The 16,098-nt window shown below is 41.2% G+C and overlaps 2 protein-coding genes across 3 annotated transcripts in view; one reads left to right on the top strand and one right to left on the bottom strand.

Moving 5' to 3' along the window:
- Positions 1-1,119: 1,119 nt before the first annotated feature.
- Positions 1,120-14,722, bottom strand: TGDS (TDP-glucose 4,6-dehydratase). Of its 2 annotated transcripts, XM_039730478.1 has the most exons (12): positions 14,411-14,722; positions 12,954-13,020; positions 12,494-12,562; positions 10,730-10,820; positions 9,642-9,784; positions 7,998-8,096; positions 7,218-7,277; positions 5,574-5,617; positions 5,138-5,303; positions 4,512-4,570; positions 2,522-2,619; positions 1,120-2,146 (listed from the first exon to the last, which is right to left on the bottom strand). In XM_039730478.1, exons 1-12 carry the CDS (start codon positions 14,452-14,454, stop codon positions 2,046-2,048), a joined length of 1,041 nt encoding a protein of 346 aa, XP_039586412.1. In that variant the 5' UTR covers positions 14,455-14,722; the 3' UTR covers positions 1,120-2,045. The 2 variants fall into 2 exon arrangements, with proteins under 2 accessions (XP_039586412.1, XP_039586413.1); XM_039730479.1 differs by lacking the exon at positions 7,218-7,277 and having other exon boundaries at positions 5,574-5,584.
- Positions 14,667-16,098, top strand: part of GPR180 (G protein-coupled receptor 180) — a 23,203-nt gene continuing 21,771 nt past the window's right edge. Inside the window, exons 1-2 of the mRNA XM_039730439.1 lie at positions 14,667-14,689; positions 14,769-15,025. Coding sequence (XP_039586373.1) covers positions 14,667-14,689; positions 14,769-15,025 — 280 coding nt within the window. The remainder of the gene's footprint in view (positions 14,690-14,768; positions 15,026-16,098) is intronic.

Below are 16,098 nucleotides of genomic sequence, written 5' to 3'. Positions count from 1 at the left end.
TTTTGAAAGGCTTAAAATAGTTATAAATTAAGGTTTATGCGTGTTTAAAATGGTAAGATTTTAGTTATCTGTAATCTCTACTCTTAAAAACACAACACAGCCAGTATTCCAGTATAAGGAGATGTGAAAGACACATATTTTCATGCAACCCACTCAAAGCAGCTGTCACAGCAATCACAAATACAGCTAAGACAGATCTTTCCAGCACTTGAGCTATTTCTGGTACTGACTTTTACAAAATACAGAACAGCAAGACAGATATTGTAAGGAAGGATGCACATTGTAAGGAAGTAATATACCAGGAAAAGTATAAAAATTAAGGAAATCTTTGAATATAGTCAGCAACGTGGTTTGACAATGACATTTCAGTGATTCATCCACAGAAACACATCTGGTAAGCCAAGTACGCAACAGATCATTACATACAAAATCCTGCAACTTCTATCTGTCCCAAATGGAGACTTTTACTTCCAAATCAAGCATCAGTAACTGCCACATAATTCTAGTATTATTATCCCACTGTGTCACAGAAAACCCACCTTCAATTACAGGCTCCCAGATTTTAAAACCCATACTTGGCACTGCAGTAAGCCTATAAACTTCCTGATTACCCTTCTTTTAGAGTGACTCTTGCCAGCCACAAGTGGCACTTCATCAACAGCACCACGTACCACAAGGTGTGATGAAGCTGGGAACACTTGTGTTTCATGACCTATCTCCCAGTTTCTGAGACCCTTTAGGAGTCACAGCTTTTTCTGAGTACACCACAGCATCCCAGTCCTGTGCTGCTTGCAGCTCTGCCCAGGGCCCACAGAGGATGAGGGACTGGGCCAACTACAGAAGCTGAAGTGATAAAACCAAGAACAGTGGTTCTTCTTACGTTTGCCAGATCACCTCAAAGACAAAAAAGTGAAGGTAATTTTTTCAGAGTAGAGGAAGAGCAAAGAATTTTTTTTTAAAAAAACCCACCAGCTACTTTTTCAGCATGTTCTTCTTAATTACGAGAAACCAGTTACACCGTAGTATTTATTATTAAATCAACTTTGAACAAGATTCATTGACATATTTCTAGAATTAGAGGTTTTTTCAAATTTTATAATAAAACTCAAATACTGTTTTATCTTTAAAATGTTTATTACAGAAAAAATGCTGATACACTGCATTGATTAAGGTCTGCCAACGCACAATTCACAGAAAAATAAGAGTTTTAAAAAAATTTCTCCATAAGTAGCCTTCATATCACAGGAAATAAGATCATTGGAATGTTAACTGTCTTCCAGTATTCCAAGTTTGTTACAATTACAGCTAAGAAAAAGGAGTTAACATGTAATAGACAGTAATACAGTAAAAGGAGTACAAAGTTTAAGGAAATACTTCTGGAAATCTCATCGAGAACACCTACTACTTCTTGACATCATCCCTCCCCCCCTTGTTACCCTTGAAAGGGGCATTTTAAGTTACAGAGTAGGTAAGTTTGATCAGTCAACTAGAAAAGCTAAAAGTGCACCAGCAGAGAAATGGACAGAACCATAGAGGTGCTATGTCCAGCTTTTGTCAATTTATAGTCTCCAAAAAATATATAATTTCTCCCCTTGATTAAAAATAAAACCCAACCCGCTGAAGTGACAAAAAATTATATATATTACACTGTAAAAACAAACTAATACAGATGAACAATTCCAGAACAAAACCAAATTTAACTCCAAATCTCAAAAGCTGCAATCACAGTTAATTATTCTTAATAAGGCAGATTTTATTTCAGTACACTAATTTATAACACTATAACATTATAAATATTCTTCACTCCATACAGTTTTTTAAAATCAATACCTAGTGAGAATAGAGTATTGCACCAAAAGCTGAAATTAAGAGGTTCAACAAATAAAGTGCTGAAACCATTCCAAAGTTGTGCCATACTGTGGTTCTTTACTCATCATGGTTCATGTATCTTGAATACATTAAGAGTCCAGCGTAGCCATTTGATTGCAGGCTTTGAAGAAAAGACCATATGAGGTAGAAAAAACTCCTTCAGGTTCTGTGCCACACTATGGACCACTGAGCTGGGCAAATGGGTCTGTCACAGGAAAGGGCTCCAAAGCTTTCTCCGAGTTCTTCCAGTTGTGGAAATTTTCTTTGTACCATTCAACTAATATGGGAAGAATGTTGATGAGTCAAGCTGACCAGAGATAACAAGGAAATCCAAATATTCCACAGATATACAACTAACAACATGCTAATTGTTCTTTATGGAAGACTTTAGCCCATAATATTACAAAAAATCTAGTTTAAACTTTTTAAGTTCTTTATGCAAGACTTACTCTAGCTGTAAAAAGTGATTATCCTTTTTATTTTACGTCATGTAAATTCACTGTTTTAGAAAGCAGCCAATTTTATGTAAATTCAAATGTTACATTCAATCTCTTCAGCTCCTCATTAACTAAGCTACTATACATTCATTTCCCCCTTTTCCCTCTCCCTCCTCCCACCACTCCTAAATCAGTGTAAAAGTCATCAGTCTTACTTGTTTTCGTTATTCCTTCTTCCCAAGGCACTTTGGGTCTCCAGCCTAAGTTGTGCATTTTTTCTGAACTCATTGGATATCTGAGGTCATTTGTAGGCCTGATGAAGTATAAAATGCACATGGAAAACAATCTGATTATACTGCTTCCTTAATTAGTCATGTAGTACCTCACACTGTCTTCCAAGGAATATTAGATATGCTTCAATTTTGAAAATTCCCATCAACATAAACAGGTTGCATTGCCTTCAAAAAATACGTGGCAGCTGAGTGCAGCTACAACAACACAATTCAGTTTGTACAGTCAACTACTTGAAATTGACTGGAATAAATATTAATTAGTATTTTACTGGCACAAAAACACAAAAATCACTGCCAACGCATTTGTGCAAATCGGTGCATTTGCAACACAGAGCCAGCATTTTCTAATATTAGCATTTACGTTTTTCATCCTGAAAACCCAAAAATGTACACATACTTCAGATTTAAAACACACAGGCTTCCAAAGGGGCATCATTACAGTGGCTCATTAGCTACATGAACTTCGTAATACTGAATATGTAGAAGCCCAAGCTGCAAGATTCAACACAGAAAGATACATCTGATATTTAAGCACGGCAGAAATTTTCACTTGCACAGTCTGGCAGATAGGTAGCCCAGTCTAGCATCCTGCACTACTGGCACTGGCATACTGAATAGTCAAGGTACATGTGCAGGCACAAACTGAGCACTTATCACTGTTACTGTAACATGCTAATCCGAAGCAGAAGCAGAACTAATTTTTCCATAGCAAGTAACCCCCACAACCTTTAAGTCACTCATTATAGAATTATATAGTCATAAATTAAGTACAGTAACAATCTTTTATACGACCTCAACACGTATTCCTATGTGGTTAGTTTTCCCAAGCCCATTTATGTTTAAACATTAGCAGACAGGGCCCAATACACACAAAGAAACATCTCAAACCGAATTACACTGAGAACTCCTAAACACTCACATCATGTGAGCCAAAGGCAATTCATTCAAAGTCCTGTAATACACTGAGATAGGATTCTGAAGAACATTTCCTTTTAAAAACAAAAGTTAGCACATTTTTAAAGACACTTCAGTTGCCATGATAACAATCTAACTGTGATCAGAAAGTGAGAATTCTAAGGGCCATAATACTTAACTGCTATCAGTAGACACATCATTTCTAATCACTCTGGAGAGAGTGATATCTAAAGTAAGCAGAGATTCATTGTTGCTGCAGAAAAGAAATGGATATAAAAGAGCAGAGCCAAACCAAGCCTGAAATTAAGGACGGAAACACACAGCAAAAGCATATCTATAAAAGCTACCCATTTTTCCACTACCCTAACTTTGGTACCTTAGAGCTTTACATCTACTTTTGAGATAGCAGCTTCAGCTTAAGATAGAAATCTAAAGTTAACTACACTCCACAGGCACATATTTCTGCCTGTGGAGACTGGGTCTTACTACAAAGTACATCTAAGTCTGAATTAGTCACATTAATGCCAAAATACTAAAGTTAGGCAAGAGACGATGGGATTCATCTCACTCAATGATGCTGAATAAAAAATACACTGAATAAACTGTCCAAGCTACCGTGAAGGAAAGATTTAGTTGCTCTGTAAAACTTTTCCTCTTCCCAGAGTAGACTTCAGTAATTACAAGTATGAAGAATGTTTGAAGACGGAGATTAGCATTACATGGCTCCCCTTCAAATCATTCATTCTGACCTACAGATCCAAATAATAAATGAAAGTCCTGTTTTCTATACAGAACCCTGATCACAGATATCAAATCCACTAGCAAAAAAAAAAAAAAAATCAGAGAGCAAAACAGTTCTTACTCCCTCAAAAGTGTTCCCTTCTTTAGTGCAGAAACACTTTCACAAAAAACTATTTGGTTAAGAGTCTCAGAAAACCTGCAGGACAAAACTATCCTGCATGGGCAGCACATCCTGCATGTCCTCCACATCCCTCACCTGTCTTTGACATAATCCATCCAGTGCTCCATTTCAGACTCTGAACTGGTCTTCTTTATCTGTCAAGAAGAAAAACAAGTATCACTCCCATATATCTTGGACTATCTAAACATATATTTAAAAAACAGTTTTTTCCTTAACAAACTTAAATCTTATTAAAAACCCCCACCAAATAAAAAAATATAAACCACAAACAGAAATGGTCTTTTGTATATTGAGTCTTCAAACCACCGAAATTATCAAAATTATCTAGAACAACTCCAACCTATCTCCTTCACCCAGAGCACTGCCAGAACATCCATAATCAAACTGTTAGATTTTAATAGTGCCACATTCTCCAACCCAAACTAAAGCAGCCAGCATGGAAAAGAAATGGTAATTAATCATGACCCCAGCCAGGATATGTCCCAGTCAGGATAACTGATGCAGCAGCCCAGCACAGAATAGCCCATACGGGAAACTTGCACAGTCCAGCTGCCACAGAAAGGGTAGCACATCATTCTGCTGCAAGGATCTTCCAACACCCACCACAGGTCTAAGCTCTTTCAGAGCTACAGAAGGTCTGTGTAATTATTCATATGTACAAGGAAAACCAGTAAAGAAAAGCATGAGAACTCTTTACTCACTAAATGGATTAGCTCCTTAGCAAGCTGGGCAATGGACATCTCAAAGTTAGTTCCAATGTTATAAATTTCACCTGGTTTCCCCTCCTTCAGGACAGTAAGGAATGCTTCTACCACATCAGTTGCATAAAGGAAATTCCTTCTCTGAAGTCCAGAACCATGAATACAGCTTAAAACAAGAAAAAGACAAAAAATATTTTTAGTCCTCAAATAGACACATTCACTTTACTGGACTGTGTTTTTTAGCAGTTTTGCTGTTAAGATGGATGCCTGAAGGTACCTTAAGTAGCTGACAGGCAAACAATCCTTGACTTTAAGGAAATCCTGCTATTAAAATAAGAACTTTGTTATGTAATTATCATTTTATAAACTTGCACATATTTATAACTGCAATTACAGTTTTATAGCACAAATACTACCAAAAATGTGAGTTACCTACCATTTTCTGTTCTGCTGCAACAAAGATATAAACTTTGGAATAACCTAAGGATTGAAAAACAACAAAAAAAATTACTCCACTATTTTAGAAGCTGTTATTCTACAAAGAATAAGGAACAGTTATGAAACATTAAGTATTTTAATAAGATCCTTTAAATACTTCTAAGTTTTCTTAAATATAATGAAAGAATGTATCAAGCCTAGAAAATGCAAGGATTTTGGTTTGTAAGAGTACACACCTCTACTGCAGTGTAAGCCTTATCTTTCTGGCTGTTACAACAGTTTTTGAAAAACAAAAAAAAAATTCCACTACTTTTGCACATGGCAGTCCATGACAATCCAACTGGAAATAATACTACCAACAGTTCAGAACAAGGTTTAACATCCAGCAAACTGCAGTAATTCTAGAAACAAAGAGTTGTAAAAGTAGTTAAATTTGGAAGAAAATCAACAGAGAATTTTAAGATAACGTGGATAAACACAGATCAAGTGACAGTGTGCTTGCTGCACAAAGATTTACATTATGTTCATCTAAATGCTTAGATCCATTCATAATGCCCCAGATACTTCAGAACAGTTACCCCCACTATTAAAATCCTTAAACTGAAGCCATTAGAAAACTATTCAAATTACTTAAATTTAACTTCCTGCTCTAAAGACAGGAGCAGAATACTAGATAAAACCGAAGGTTCATGTAGCCTAGTGCTGTGTCTTTAGCAGTAACTACAATTTGGTATGTGAAGAAGAATATATGTAAGTCAAAAGCTAGCAAATATGTCCCCTAATACACCCCTAACAATCATGCAACCTGTAGCAAGACACAGATCAATGAAAAATGTACTCTAAAAGCCATTGCTTATCCACCTGCAATAATGCAAGTGAAAATAAATTTATTTGGGAAAAAAAACTCACAAAAGGTGAAAAGCAATTTAAATCAAAAAACAACTCTATGGAACTGTAAAATATAGCTGCATTTTCCAGCAGTTCCAAACTTCAGAGAGTACATGGGATGATTACTTTCATTTCAACAGTGTATTTACATTCACTAACCAAGCAGATTCAGGTATTGACTTAAAAAGGCAACTCCTTCTCACAAACAACTGTTTTAAATAGTTACCCTGCAAGGTTTGTATGAACACATGCAAAGACAAGTCACTTTACACTGCTTTTCATCTTATATATGAATGTTATAGCTCCATCTTACTTATTTTCTGTGCAGGCTGGAACACTCCTTTCTATACCAGACACTGTATTCTCAGTTTACTTTTTGAAATGTTTCCCTTAGGTATTAAACACTCATGATTACAAAATATGATGTGAGTTAATGTAATTTGTAGGGGAACTCTGTCAAAATATCCTTTGAAAAATAGAAAAGCTACAAAACAAAGTTGCTGTCATAAAATTTATTTAAACTACAAGTTCAAACTTCAAAATTGAAGTTTTATCAACAACCAAAAAATATGTGTTCAGGGTAAGACACGTTAGTGTAAGCTCAAAATATATAATCACATTAATATATAGAGTGCTTTTTTCAAAGCACTCTTTCACACACTTTTTCATCCCATGCACATGAGAAAAAATTAACATCACGGCAACCCTGAATTCTGGTACACTGAAGCTCAGAGTAAAGCACAATTTAACTTACTTTTTCTGGATACTGATGTGGTCCATAAACATTACTGCTCCGTGTGATGACAACAGGGAACTGGACAGCATTAAACACACATGTGATTACATAAGAAAGCATATACCAGTAAAAATCTGTAACCTGCTGCTAATCAATAAGCAAACCAACACATGCACAGTGATTACTCAAAAATCTGCAAGCCCTTACAAACGTTACTGAATTAAACTCTCTGTAATTCTCTTGAACAGGCAAGAGACTCCAGTCTTCTCAGCCTGTTAGGAGCACCACAAGTGACAAATGTTAGAAACCTCTCTTATCCAGGAATCACCACAGGACACTGCATATGTGTATCTGGTTGACTGAAGAGTGGCTTACTCCTACTTATTCCAATATGTTTCACAGGTCTTTAACATCCTGTTCTTGTCCACTTTATAGCAAAAGCATCATATATCAAGAACAGAAGTCTAAAGTATCCAAAATACTAAATATGTTTGCTTAGCGCTGGTTTTTAAATTTCTAATGTTCTCTCTCACTATTTTATCACAGAACATTTTTAGATATTACAGTTCAGATTTAAAAAATAGAACTTAAAAATGTCTTATCTGTCCCCACTGTCTTGCAATGTATCTTCACAACTGACTGGTGGAGATTCTCTAACACATCCAGACTACAAGACTAACAACAAGGAAAAAAGTGGCACTATATGGACTAGTACTGATTTTTCTTTTATACTCTTACATTCATAATACAGACACTTAATTACAGGCTTCAGAGTTTTTGAAGCTTCCATGGACTTACTTGGTACCTTTCCCAGTAAGACTGAACAAAACACTCTGCAGCTGCTTTAGAGGAGGCATAGGGATTTGTCGGACGTTTTGGTGAGGATTCATCAAATTCCTAAAATGAAAAGAAAATTTGCATTGCTCAATTTCTTTTGCCCAGATAAGCCTTAAAATTACAAAAGAAATAAAAATCCTTAAATATCCAAGCACATCAGTCTAAAAAAGACCCCTTACAACAGAAGGCCATAACAAAAGACAGCCTATTTACTGAACACAGGAGGCAGACAAATTACCAGCAGTAATATTTTTATACCTGTAACAGAGTTACTTCACAGCAGCAGGTCCTCAGATTTTTATCTTATTAAATAATCACTGTTGCTAACAGAGAGGCTTAATATTTTTGGGTTCATATTGCCTCAGAGAGCAATTGGGCCACCACTAGCAAATTCACCTTTCAGTCCTAAATAAAAGGGATCTTCTCTTAAATTTTTGTTTAACTTTATTTCTGTAAAAAATGTAGAATTGCAACCCAAAAGCTTCCAAAGCAAGACTTCCACAATTCTGACCAGTTCGAGACCAGGTATCTTCCAGACTATCCTGACACTTGAATCTACTTCTCACTTGAAGAGAGAAAGAAACAAACCAAGAGAAGGAGGGATACTACCCAAGGTGTGATTGGTACCAATCACCTTAATGTGATTAAAACACTTGCTGGTCTTGTCTGACCGCACCAAGAGAAGGAGGGATACTACCCAAGGTGTGATTGGTACCAATCACCTTAGCCAAAACACTTGCTGGTCTTGTCTGACCGTTGCCTCTGAAATTAAATGGCCTTCCTCCCCTCAAAAAAACTCCACAAGAACTTCTAGTGTGATTCACAAAGAGAAGAAAAAATAGATTAAAGTTTTCTTTTCAAGGCCCAGAGACAGAAAAATTTCACTTGAAGGTATCAGCCAAGCCACGGGTCTACACACAAGAAAACATCATCCTTGGGTGTCCTAAAAGCCTACAGATGGAAGTTGTGTTGAAGGAACTGAAAAAGACACTATGATAATAAGAAAGTGCATAGAACTCTTCAGAAGTACATTAATATTTCCAGGGACTATGGCAAAAGGCTCCTTGACTTTATTTATACCTTTAAAAAGATGAACATGCATAATTTGCCTTTTTACTGAGCTAAATTACATTTCCTGAATTAAGGTCAAGTATAAATTCTCAAAAATCAAAGATGTACACATAACAAGAAACATCTGAATATTTATTACAGTAATACAGGAATTGTTTTCTATTTGAACTGTCACTACCTACAGTTCTGTTAATATTTTAGCTAGAATATAAAGCAGTTCCCCTCCTACTAAGCTGTGCACATTACTGAAGTCTCATGAATGCTCCAGGACAAAACCTGTACAATACACTCCTTTGATACCATCTCTGAGTAGTGACATCATTAATGACCCAAATCTCACTGCTTTAGACAATAAACATTCAATATAAAACAAGCTATGAAAAAAAGGACAATTTTGATATTCAGCTTTCTAGAAGCTACCAGTGCTTACTTAAAGTCAAACATTTAGAGAGGCCAAGGAAAGTTAGACTCGACTTTGTTTTCACTATTAAAAGCAGGTAAACTAGAAAAATCCTCAAGCATTTTCAAACTCACCTCATCAGTGCTACCTCCATATACTTCATCTGTACTAACATAGACAAACTTCTCCACATTGGCTTCATGTGCAGCAGCAACCAGCACATTGGTGCCATAAACATTCACGTAGGTGAATTCCAGGGCATGCCAAAATGAAAGATCTACATCAAAAAATGCAGACAATTCTGATTAAATTTAGGCAAGACAGGGCTATAGGTTCTACTTGAAGGCTGCAGTACAGACCTGTCAGACAGCAAGGTGCCTTGTTAAATGAAGGCACCTTCTACACTTACACAAAGACAGAAATCCTTGTTCTCAACAAGGGGCTGGAATCATGAACAAAAGCTTGTTGGTTATGGATTTTTCTAATCTAAAACAGCATTGGCTAAATACAGTAAGAAAAGTGTCATTCAAAGACAGTTGCAAGATGCAGTAATATGGACACATGATTAATAACTCATCAGCAGCTGTTTTCATTCTTACAACTGTTCCTGTGACCTAACGACTTTGTGCCTATCAAATGTGACAATTCCAATAAGTATTTTCCTGGAGAATTCTTTGAGGATTTTTTTCTCATGATGGATGGAGTATGGTGGGGATTGCTCTTACTAACAGTGATACTGAAAAGCAGCCATCTGAAATAGGCACTTTATAATTCATTCTCTCTTTTAAGCATGAAGACAAGATTCCAGCGGGACTTATGCCTAATCCTTCAGCTTTCACACTCTTTTTACATGTGACATGGAGGCAATTAAGTAAAAACTTCAGGCTATGTACAAAGCCCCTCTCCACTGTCTTTATGACTCCCTCAGTACACTGTCCGCTACATGTCAGTCTAGATAGAATTTAAAAATGTAATGCAGACAAAAAGGTACATTACCATTTATGTGCAATGAGAACAAGACAACAGTCAAATGAAGAACTTTTTAAATCAAGGCTTTGAATCTCTCTGAGTTAAAAAGGCCACCAGACAATCAGTCATGTGATTTGTAGAGACAAATTGGATCCTTGGTTTATATGAAGGGAAAAGACAAAAGGTATACTGGCATATATTTCAAGCAGGTATAGCCATGGAAAATAACACCAAAACATGCAGCAATGCTCACCTACATGTGTTTGGGCTGCAAAATGAAGGACTATATCTATTTTCTCAGTTTCAAAGAGCTGCTTTATAAAATCAGGTTCACAAATATCCCCCTAAACAAGAAAGGAAAAAAAAAAGGCAAATTATTTTTGATAGAAAATAGTTAGCTTCCTTTTATACCAAGTGTCACATAAGAAACCATTACAAAGGGAACACAGGATACAAATACAGCAAGATCAACTGAGTTCTGGGCCACTTATCAATACCATGTCTAAAATAAGACCATTCATAAAATTTCACCCATTTTTTAAAAAACCCTAAACGAAACTTATTTCAGAATTTATATTACTATTAACATTAGAAATAGCAATGTGTCAAAAAATACACACAACAAAAGTACAGCGTGGAGCTCCAGCACTGAGGCTGAAATGCCAAGTTCCCAGAGCAAGTAGGAGTTCCCAGTCTGGCAAGCTGGTAGGGACATCTAGTGGCACTGCAAAAGGAGAAGCAGATTCCCACTAAGCGGGATTAGATTATGTCTTGCAAGGGCTTTGCTGCTTGCTGTTTATTCCAGTAATTTATTTTTAATTGACATATTTTTTTAAAAAGAGACATTATTTTTAACTAAATGGCTAGCTACTGATTTTTTTTAAACTGAAATTCAAGCTTAGTACATCTATGCTGAACAGCAACAGAAATTGTGACTAAAATGTATCTTTCATACAGCCCCTGAGTCAAATTTTCTAAGCTTACTGTTCTACTTTCCAAAACAGACTTCCTTTCTATAGCACCACTAGAGAATATATCCTTCCTGCTGTCTCCTATGGTCAGGACCAATGTTACAGTTCTAATTATAAGGGCTGCACATTAGAAATTATCTTTTCCAGCACATTTCCTGTCAGTGTAAACTGCTTGGTTGTATACCAGCTGGATGTTAAGCTGTGATCAACTGTCCCTAAAAAGAAAAAACAGAAACAAACCCAAACCACAAAAAAAAAAAAAAGAAGAAACAACCACAGTGAAAAGTTGGAATTATTTATACTGATGTAAGTTTTGTGACAAGAGATTCCAACCCTTGTTCAAAATCAGAATAGCTACATCAGTCCTAGTTACTGTTCCTCTGCTTCACATAGGCATCTGCCTGTTTAAAGAATATCTTGTAGTACTCCAAGCTTTCCCCAGCAATTAAATGTTAATATCTCCTCAGGTAACAAGGCTTTTATAGGGCATTAGTACATTTTATATTGCACTCTGGAAATAATCAAAGACCTTAGGAAAATAACCAAAAAGCCACTTTGGTCATGCTGAAACTGCACACACGTGCATGTCTACATACAGAATGTAACTTCTATCCCAAAAGTTCTGATATAATCCCTTATGGAAATAAAGAGGTGATTCACAAAAACATGAACAGTCATGGGGGTCACCAACAGGCCAGGACAAGTTCAGCTTCCAGCCTCACCTGGATCTAAGGAAAGAGGCAAGTTTACAGTTTATATCTACTGCCTCTGAGAAAGGTGCTGCTTCAGCAAACTGAACTATATGCATTTCTCAGATGTCCTGCAACCTTGGGCAGACCCCAAGACAGAGAGGTGAGCATCAGCACTGCCTTTTGTAGACAGGAGGAACCTCAGCATACAAGCCCAGCAGTCCAAATATTGATCTGAACAATAAATCAAAATCCATCCCCTGTCTGAAGACAAAACTGGGGAAGCAGTAACACCAAAAATGGTAACACCAAAAATCTGTAAGAAGTCACATTTTGTGGAACAGAAGGCTCTATCACCTGGATAAACTTGTAGTTTTCCTTCCCAGAGACAGTTTCAAGATTCTTCAAGCTTGCACAGTAGTCGAGCTAAAGAGAAATACCACACAACATCAGTAAGTGAGCTTCATGGAAGTAAAAAGGCTAACTCAAACCCAACCTGGTTTCCAAACTGGAAAGTCTGAGAATAAAGTAAAAACTTATTTTAAAAAAATCTACTTCACAAGCAGATGTGAAGCTTTAAAAGCACAAATCTCCAAAAGATACCCTAACTGCAAAAATTCTTAAACAGATGTTTAGAGCTTGAAAAGTTTTGTTCTTTTTCTGGACACCAGTTGACTTTTTTTTCCACAAGAACAAATGGAAAATGAAACGAAAATTAGTAACTAACAATAAGCCATATAAGTTTCAACATATTATAGATTGCATTATAAATCACTTAAATCAGTTGTCCATATCAAGAAAGAAAACAAGGTATTACCTTATCCAGATTTATAATCAGATAGTTTGGATAGTTTTTCACAAGAGAGACGACTACATGTGAAGCACTGCAGGATAGAAGAAAAATATACTTTACAATTATATACTGGACTTTAAGGTAACGAAGAGATGACAAATTCCAAATAAATTCAGCAATATTAACAGTTTTGGGGGAAGAATGGGATACATTCAAGATGGATAAAAGACAAATTCAAAGATATTAGGATAACGTATAGAATATGTATTAATGTTGAAATAGTGTTAAAATATTTTCTATATGTAAGTGAATATGGTTAAGAAACTAAAAATCAGAACAAAAGTTCATCCTCTAATGAAAGAAATAAGCACTGCCCACAGTCACATTAAAAAAAATAAAAAACCAAACCTGTTACAGGCTATATTGAATTGACATTGTAAAATACTTTTGCACTCAAAAGCTTACAAATTAGGTATCAGGGAGAACCAAACAGTCAACACTCCTAACCCACGACAGTGACTGCCATCACTCACGACATTACTGCTAGGTGTAAGAAATGACAACCAGACAACCAGGTGGCACTGCCCCTTCGGCACGACCTTGTGTACATGAAGCTTATTCTGAGAGCTCAGGTTAGTTCAGGGTTATTGACACACACAAATTTAACCCTCTCACAGCTTCCGCACACTGAGGGGCTCAAGCTAAAGACGGGCCAGACGCTGCTCTGCCTCAAACTGAGCCCACAGCACTGGGGGCTGATACGGGAAACTGCAGCTGGCCCGAAGCCCTGCCACCTTCAACCCAAGGAATCCATTAGGCTGGAAAAGACCTGAGATCATCGAGTCCAAAGGACCAAACACAAGGGTTAACCCTTCGTTAACCAGACCATGGCACTAAGCGCCATGTCCAGTCGTTCCTGCACACCTGCAGGGACAGTACCTCCTGACCTCCCTGGGCAGCCCATTCCAATATCTGCTCATCTTTTCTATGAATAATTTCTTTCTAGCGTCCACCCTAAACCTCCGCAGCTTAGACTGTGTCCTCTCGTCCTGTCACTTGTTGCCTGGGAGATGAGGCTGAACCCCACCTGGCCTTCAGGGAGTGGAAGAGAGCGATGAGGTTGTTTTGCCTGAGGCTCCAGGCAAAACAGCCCCAGCTCCCTCAGCCGCTCCTCACGAGGTTTGTGCTCCAGGCCCTTCCCCTGCCCCGCTCTGGGCAGTCCCGTCCCGGCTGAGGCCGAGCACCGACTGCCAGCGCCTCCTTCCCCCCTCGCCGGCCGCAGGCGAAGGGCGGCGGGGCAGGCTCCCGGCTCGCTGCCCAGCACCTACCGCCCCGGAACGCAGACACGGGCGAGTCACCGGCAGCCCCCGAGCGAGCGCGGCCCCAGCCGGCGGCGCCGAGGAACCGGCCCGGGATGGGCAAGAGGCGGCGGCACCGCGGCCCCCGCCCGCCAGGTCTCGCCCGCCGCGGCGCTCACTCACATGAAGCCGGCGCCGCCCGTCACCAGGACCCGCTTCTCGAACATCCTGCGCCTCACGGCACCGGCCCCTCGCTCCCTTCCCCCGCGGCTGCGCGCGAGCGGCACCGGCCCCTGCGTTTCACGGGCAGAGTGGCAGCGCCTGCAAGAGGCTCATTGAAAGATCGCCTTCCTCGCTCCCCGCGCGGCCCCAACAACGGAGCTGTCACCGTCTCGGAGGCCGCCGGCAGCGGGGCGGGCGCGACGTGCGAACGGAGCCAATGCTTCGCCTCCGCTTTCGGCGGCAACTGGTGGCCGTCTCTTTTACGACTCTGAGTCTCTCAACTTACGGCCGGACCCGTCAACGGGACACGTTGCCGCAGGGGCGGGGCCTGCCGCTCGGTCACGCCCCCGGGGGGCGGGCGCGCTCTCTCATTGGCTCTCCCGCCCAGCGCGGCGGGAGGCGTCACGTGCGCGGCGGGGCAGGCGGGAGGGGCCGGAGGGCGGCGGCGTCCGGCGCTCCCGGGATGCGGTGGCGGCTGCTGGGGCCCCGCCGCGGGCAAGACGCTGCGCGGCGGCTTCGCCAGCGCCGCCGCCCGTCGCGAGCCGTGGCGGCCCGTGGCGCGCTTCCAGTTCCACGGTGGGTGCCCCGAGGGCAGGAGAGCGCGGCGGCAGCGGCTGTGCCGTCCCGGAGCGGGGCCGCGGGGACGGCGGCGGCCGTGAGGAGCCGTTGGGGCGCGGGGGGACCGGCGGCGGCTGGAGGGGCCGCGGGGCGGGGAGCGGGCTCAGCCCTGCAGCGCTCCGTCCTTCGCTGCTTCTCTCTCCTCCTCTGCCGGGACGTGCTACAGGTCCCACCCGCTGTCCGGGCCGCGCCGCAGCGGGGCCGGGGGCCCGGCCAGCAGCGGGACACACCTCGGGGCGAGCGGGGCAGCGCTGTGCCTCCCTTGGCGGCCCGCAGCCCCTGCGGGCACTCCCGGCGAGCGGGGCCGCGGGGACGGCGGCGGCCGTGAGGAGCCGTTGGGGCGCGGGGGGACCGGCGGCGGCTGGAGGGGCCGCGGGGCGGGGAGCGGGCTCAGCCCTGCAGCGCTCCGTCCTTCGCTGCTTCTCTCTCCTCCTCTGCCGGGACGTGCTACAGGTCCCACCCGCTGTCTGGGCCGCGGGGCCCGGCCAGCAGCGGGACACACCTCGGGGCGAGCGGAGCAGCGCTGTGCCTCCCTTGGCGGCCCGCAGCCCCTGCGGGCACTCCCGGCGGAGCAGAGGCGCTGCCGCTGCCAGGCGCATCGCTCCTTGCCTCCCGGAACTGCCCCATGGCAGCGGTCACTGACGGCGCTCTGCGGTCGTGGTGGCACCGCGCGCCAGGGTGTAAAATTCTCACCTGGTTGTTCCCTATGGCTTTTCTTTCCCGTGTTAAAAACTCCTTGTTAGTAATAATTCCTGACTGTTAGTCCGTAGTAATAATGCCTGGTGAAAGAGAGCCCTAGCAGTGGCTCGCTGTGCTTGCTGGAGAAGTTTTAATTACAGAAAAGATATGTGTAGCCGTGACAAGTGCCACGTCCAGCCGGGCCGTGCTGGTCAGCCTGCTTTTCCTGTGTGCTCAGCGTTTCAGTAGCTTAGGCTCTTTCTCTTTCCCATTGAGCTTCGTGGCAGAGCAGTTCTGCACGGTGCTTCCGAATCTAACGGGAAGCAGGAAAACGTGACATAAGCAAAACAGAG

Source organism: Passer montanus, unplaced genomic scaffold, assembly GCF_014805655.1.
Source record: "Passer montanus isolate IOZ18808 unplaced genomic scaffold, ASM1480565v1 scaffold72, whole genome shotgun sequence".
NCBI lineage: Eukaryota > Metazoa > Chordata > Aves > Passeriformes > Passeridae > Passer > Passer montanus.
The sequence above is the reverse complement of the archived record's forward strand: the minus strand, read 5'-3'. Positions and strand labels throughout refer to the sequence as shown.

What these genes read in the sequence shown, in the direction of transcription:
- TGDS (XM_039730478.1), bottom strand. Translation starts at nt 14,454, where the DNA reads ATGTTCGAGAAGCGGGTCCTGGTGACGGGCGGCGCCGGCTTCAT. An exon ending in TGATTATAAATCTGGATAAG is followed by an intron (nt 12,563 to 12,953) that starts GTAATACCTTGT and finishes ATTTCTCTTTAG; the next exon opens with CTCGACTACTGTGCAAGCTT. An exon ending in AAAACTACAAGTTTATCCAG is followed by an intron (nt 10,821 to 12,493) that starts GTGATAGAGCCT and finishes TTTCTTGTTTAG; the next exon opens with GGGGATATTTGTGAACCTGA.